This window comes from Mycena indigotica (assembly GCF_014461135.1).
Source record: "Mycena indigotica strain 171206Taipei chromosome Unknown Mind.scaff0013, whole genome shotgun sequence".
In the NCBI taxonomy this organism is placed as follows: domain Eukaryota; kingdom Fungi; phylum Basidiomycota; class Agaricomycetes; order Agaricales; family Mycenaceae; genus Mycena; species Mycena indigotica.
This window is the reverse complement of record NW_023503012.1, coordinates 1981883-1987127: the sequence shown is the minus strand read 5'-3', so window position 1 is coordinate 1987127 and position 5245 is coordinate 1981883. Positions and strand designations below refer to the sequence as shown.

Genomic DNA, 5245 nt, shown 5'->3' with positions numbered 1-5245 from the left:
AATTGATTGCGCTTGAAATTCTCTTGAGGCGCGATGCTGGAGAATTGCATGTCTTGAAGAATTGCGGGATTTTTGCATTGGTTTGCGCAGCAGTAGGGCTTCGGGCTTGTTGATGCATCCACACACAATTTGACATGGGAGGAGGTGGTGAGGGAGACAAGAGAAGCTCTTGAAATGCTTTGGAAAGTTGACGCCGACGGGTCTCGAGGACATGAAGGGCTGGACTTGACTAGGAAGGGGGGGAACATGGTGGGAAGAGGACAAGAAGAAATCGCCCCATCGATGAGTCAAATCGATGGCGCCATTTTGGTGTGATGTGACAACGTGATTGATTTGCGTTGTCATGATCCGACGTTGGCACGGCCAAGACTTGAGTACTAAGTACAATCTTGGCCTACACTGAGTGTGCAGCAACCGGCACTTAAAGCTATCATGAGACATGACATTGAATATAGGTTTATATCTCCCTCTTCCCAATGCAATTGTGGAGGAAAAGTTGTAGAGTAAGTACTAAGCACTTACCTCCAAAGTACCTCGGTGCTCAAGTCTGGGTGGCAAAGCTTTGTTCTGAACAACATGAAATACTAGGTTGGGTGACTGGGGACCATGTAGAGCAAAATATATGAGAAGGGGATATTTGTACTGCCAAAATGTCCAGAAGATGAAAGATTGTCCAAAAGCTGAAAGACTCACTGTGAAAGATGAAAGATCTGATCAGAAAGACTAAGATTCCTGTGAAAGACCAAAGCTGTGTAAGACCAGCCTGCTGTTTTACTGATGTGGTCACCAGAGCTGTGGCCAGCTTCACTTGCTGGAGCTTGAGTGGGTGGAGCGGGGCGGGGTATACGCGGCTTGCCCTTGAGGTCAGAATAGCGTGAATCTGATGCATCGTAGGGTTTGAAGCGGTTGTCGGGGGGTTGGTTTGGAGTTTGTGAAGACATCGAGAACTTGAGACTAGAGTCTGAATCAGTGGTGGTGGTCAAAGAAAGAGAGAGTCACCACTTGCCATGCTGCAGCAACCCCTGCCAGTCATTCCCGGTCCACTCTGTTGGTGCGCGTCGCCACTGATGAAAGCACAAAGGGAGATCAAAAGTGTGACCGAGGGGAGAAAGGGATCAATTATGATTGGCATACGAATGACAGATCCGTGCTACCTCGCTGTGAACACGACCCACCGGCATACATCTGAAGGATGCTCCAGGTGCGCCTGATGCCCGTAAAGCATCAGGCGCCCTGATGCCGCGGGCATTGCCTCCGGTGTGCACTCTCAGTAGAACATGCACTCTTGCCACTGATAATATACAGTGGGCTTTAGGGTCAACTCAGGGGGTAAAATTCTGTTGAGTGGTACAAGATATACCAAAGATGTTACTCTTATATTATTGCTGTTTGCAGAAGTGTTGGCACAACCGCAATCAGACATGATCACACCTCTTTTTAAATAGGAAAGTAAATAATTATTTTCTCTACAACTACTGCATGTATAAGGATGATTTGGGTACCATAATTCATGGTTTTTGACGGCCGAATTCATGGGCCCAAAACGTTACCTGAATTCGGACATTATATGATGCAGGCTATGCCTCAGTGCGTCAATTGTTTTGCAATAGGGGAGTTCACGGTAGGCGGGCAAAACTCTGGGCAAACCTTCGGGCAAGACTCTGGGAAAGTGAATAATTTTATTGCTTGCCCAGAATCTTGCCCCGGGTGTTCACGGTAGGGCAAGGCAGAGTAAATTAAAATATATTACGCAAAGCATGATCCGTGCCCGGAGGCGCGTCTATCTTATCGATAATCCATCTCTCTTGCCTCTTCCCACCTCCACTGCTGCTCCGATGCCGCAAAAAGACCGAGCGGCAGCGCGACACGGACGAGATCTTGGAGATGATTGGGATCATGAAGGTCCTGGAGGCCTTCCAGGAGCTCGAGGATGAGGAAGATGCTGCAGGTGCTCCCAACGCGCCGGCAGATGATGCCGCGGCCAAGGACGACGAGAACATGCCATGCTGATGCTGGGTCTCATCTCTCTGCATGCTCAACGCTATCTCAATGAGCGTCATGTCATTCTCAAGGGCAACATTCTCTCGGTGCTGCTCGAGGACTGGAAAACCGGCTTCCCCGACTTCTTCCGATCCTATCTTCGTGTCACGCCGGCAACATTCGATGCCCTGCTGGATGCGATCCAAGATGACCCCGTTTTCCACAACAACTCCGACACTGCCGAACAACTTGCGGCCGATTCACAGCTCGCTGTTGCCCTCTACCGATTTGGGCACTACGGAAATGGTGTCAGCGTACGAAAAGTTGGCCTGCAGCTTGGGCTGGGATTTGGGACCGTTGTGAAGTCCACTCGGCAGGTCATTGCTGCCTTGTGCCGTGACCGTGTCCGGAAATCTGCAATCCGCTAGCCAACCGAGGAGGAAAAGGAGCAGGCAAAGGAATGGGTCGAAGAGCATTCGTGCCCTGCATGGCGGGATGGTTGGCTGATGGTCGACGGCACTCTCGTTCCGCTATATGCTCGTCCGGCACATTTCGGAAACAATTGGTTCGACCGCAAGTCCAACTACTCCCTCAACGTGCAGGTTCGTGTTGCTGCAGCTCAATCCTCTCCATTTTTACTCACTTAGTTCGTAGCTGATCACAACCCCAGACCTGCGGATTATCGACTACGGAATCGGTCTTCCAGGGAGCCAACACAATGCAACTGCGTGGAAGAAAACTCGAATTCCAAGCGAGTTTGTAGTCTTGCTTCCCAACGGAGAATGGATCTGGGCCGACTCTGCCTATCCACTGCAGCTCTGGCTTATGGCTCCATACAAAGCATAAGCTTCCATTGCTATTTTCTACGCTCAAGGCTGAGCTACCCCAGACCGATGAAGTTCCAGGACTGGAACGAGATCTTCAACTACTACGTCGCCAACGTCCGTGTCCGCTCGGAGCATGCAGTTGGGTACCTCAAGGGTCGATTCTGCTCCTTGCGTGGCCTTCGGCTACGAATCGATGACCAAGAGCATATTGGTTTTGCGACATACTGGATTATTGCCTGCATGGTCGTGCACAACTTCGCGATGGTCCACGAACGCAACATCGACATGGACACTGACGTGTTTTTCCTCGAGGGTCTGCAGCATGTTCAGGCGGATGTAGCTGAGGCAGGTGCCGCTGATGCCGATGCTCGCGATATCGAGCTTGCAGCAGCAGAGGAACGGCGATGCGAGATCAAGGAGATGCTATTTGACTTTTTGCGTACAGAGAACAGTAACGACGAGAACGATGTAGCGTAGGTACACAGAATCAGGCGTTGTATGCTCCCGAGAAGTCAAAAGCTGGTCCGTACTGTGCCTCCGTTCGCGCCTTGATCATCTCGAGCTCGCGTTGATGCACCCGCTCCCTCTCGTCCGCTTGGAACTGCAGCATCTTCATCTCCGACTCGTGCTTCTCTCGCGCCAAAAGCCGCTCGTGCTCGTGCTTCGAGTCGAGAGCTTGACGTTTTGCATCTCGTTCACCTTGGAGCAGCCCGGCCAGCGTGTCCATGGGTCCCTTGCACTTGGCCACAGTCGGTGGCGGAGCAGCTGGCGCTTTCAGCGTGATTTTGAGACGAGTTGCACCAGCAGCGGGGCGACGTGCCGCTGCCGGTGCAACGCGGGGTGCTGTGGCCACGGCGGGCTTGGGTAGAGTCGGTGCGGGAACAGGCGGGGTGTATGCAGGCGGCGGCGGGCTGCCTTGCGGGCTACCGAGGTCCAGCAAGTCTTCCGCTTCGTTTGCATCGCGGTCGGCGTCGATCTCGGCCAGTTCCTCCTCGTCCAACTCGCCGAACCCGCTGCCGGGAGGTGGGCCCTCGGAATCCGTAGCCATATCGTCCATCTGGAAGTGTCATGTCAGCGTAAAAGAAGAATGAGAAGGAAATGCTGCACGCACATCTGAAGCGGCACCACGTCCGAGCATCAGGTCGAGCCCGTCATCGAGCGACGTCGTGCTGTTCGAGCAATGGCGCTGGTCGGTGACGGGGCTCCCGCGAATGAGCTGTGTCATGTGCAGGAACCACAGGTACTTGGTGAGGACCTCCTCTTCTTGGAGTCAGCCTACTGGTCAAGGAGAGAAAGTCGTTGGCGACGCACCGAGCATATTCGCAGCATCGCCCTCCAGCTCGCTTGCCTTTCCCTGCTCTACCAGACCCGTGGCCCGTTTGCGTAAACTTGCCGAACTCGCACATTGTAATGGTGCGCATACTGAAAGTTTCGTCAGCAAAGAACGGGAGCGAGACGACGGCCACGCACGCTTTGAGCCGTCCGCGGACCTGGGGGACGAAGCTTCTCCGGCGGAATGTCAGCCCAGCGCGGGTCGGGGTTGAGGGTCTTCACGACGAGCCGTTTGTGGTGGTCTGCCGGTCTCGCGGTGGTCGAGTGACCGGCATCGGACCCGTTGCCTTTTGTGAAGCCAAGGGCAAGGCGGCGGGGCTCGTTGCTCTCGATGTGGGTGAGGAGGGTCTCCGAGAGAGCGTGCTCCGACTTCCAGCTGGGTGGAGACTCGAGATCAGCGGAATGTGGGCACAGAGAAGACGTGAGCATGCACGGGATGTCAGCCACCCCATCTGGCAGCGCCTCGGCTTCCTCTGCTTCTTCGTCCGGAACAGGCTCGGCGGGCTTCTTCGCCTTTCTGCTGTTGGCCACAGGCTTGGCTGCGGTTTTCGTGGCCAGGGCCTTTTGTGCCGTCGTCTTCATGTTGGGAAGCTTGCTTTTCGATCCTTTTGGGCGGCCGGGGCGGCGCTTTTGGGGCTCAGGCGCGGGCTCGGGCTCGGGTGGCAGGCCCTGCGCAGCACGCAGCTCGGCCGTGAGTCGCGCGGCCTCTGCTGCGTTGACAGCCGTCGGGGCAGACATGCGGGCGACGTGAAAATTTCGCGTCACGTTCGTTACCACGGATCACGTCGCTTAGCTAATAAATTCTTGCCCAACACTCGAATAAAACCTGCCCACCGAGTTTCGGTGTGCAAAACTCAGAAACGTTTCTTTTTAATTTCCTCGTCGTTTGCCCAAAGGCTTGCCCAGCCTACCGTGAACTCCCCTAATGACCACTGGGTATTTCTACATAGTTCAAACACAATAAATGCTCGAAATTGAACGCCTTATCTGCTCACCAAGTTTCACAATTATCCATCCATGAATGGGTCCAAAACAGATGTGTCAAGTCGTCATGTGACTTGACACGTAACTTGTCGTGTCTTCTTCTCTTTCGACCACCACACTGG

General features: G+C 53.9%; 2 protein-coding genes across 2 annotated transcripts; both read left to right on the top strand.

The window, feature by feature from the left end:
* Window positions 1-2003: 2003 nt before the first annotated feature.
* Window positions 2004-2826, top strand: MIND_01282800 (DDE Tnp4 domain-containing protein; the record flags this gene model as incomplete). Its single annotated transcript, XM_037369299.1, has 3 exons — window positions 2004-2357; window positions 2409-2582; window positions 2635-2826. The coding sequence occupies 3 exons, from the start codon at window positions 2004-2006 to the stop codon at window positions 2824-2826; spliced, it is 720 nt and encodes a 239-aa protein (XP_037214505.1).
* Window positions 2827-2873: 47 nt separating this feature from the next.
* Window positions 2874-3284, top strand: MIND_01282700 (DDE Tnp4 domain-containing protein; the record flags this gene model as incomplete). Its single annotated transcript, XM_037369298.1, has 1 exon — window positions 2874-3284. The coding sequence occupies one exon, from the start codon at window positions 2874-2876 to the stop codon at window positions 3282-3284; it is 411 nt and encodes a 136-aa protein (XP_037214504.1).
* Window positions 3285-5245: the final 1961 nt, after the last annotated feature.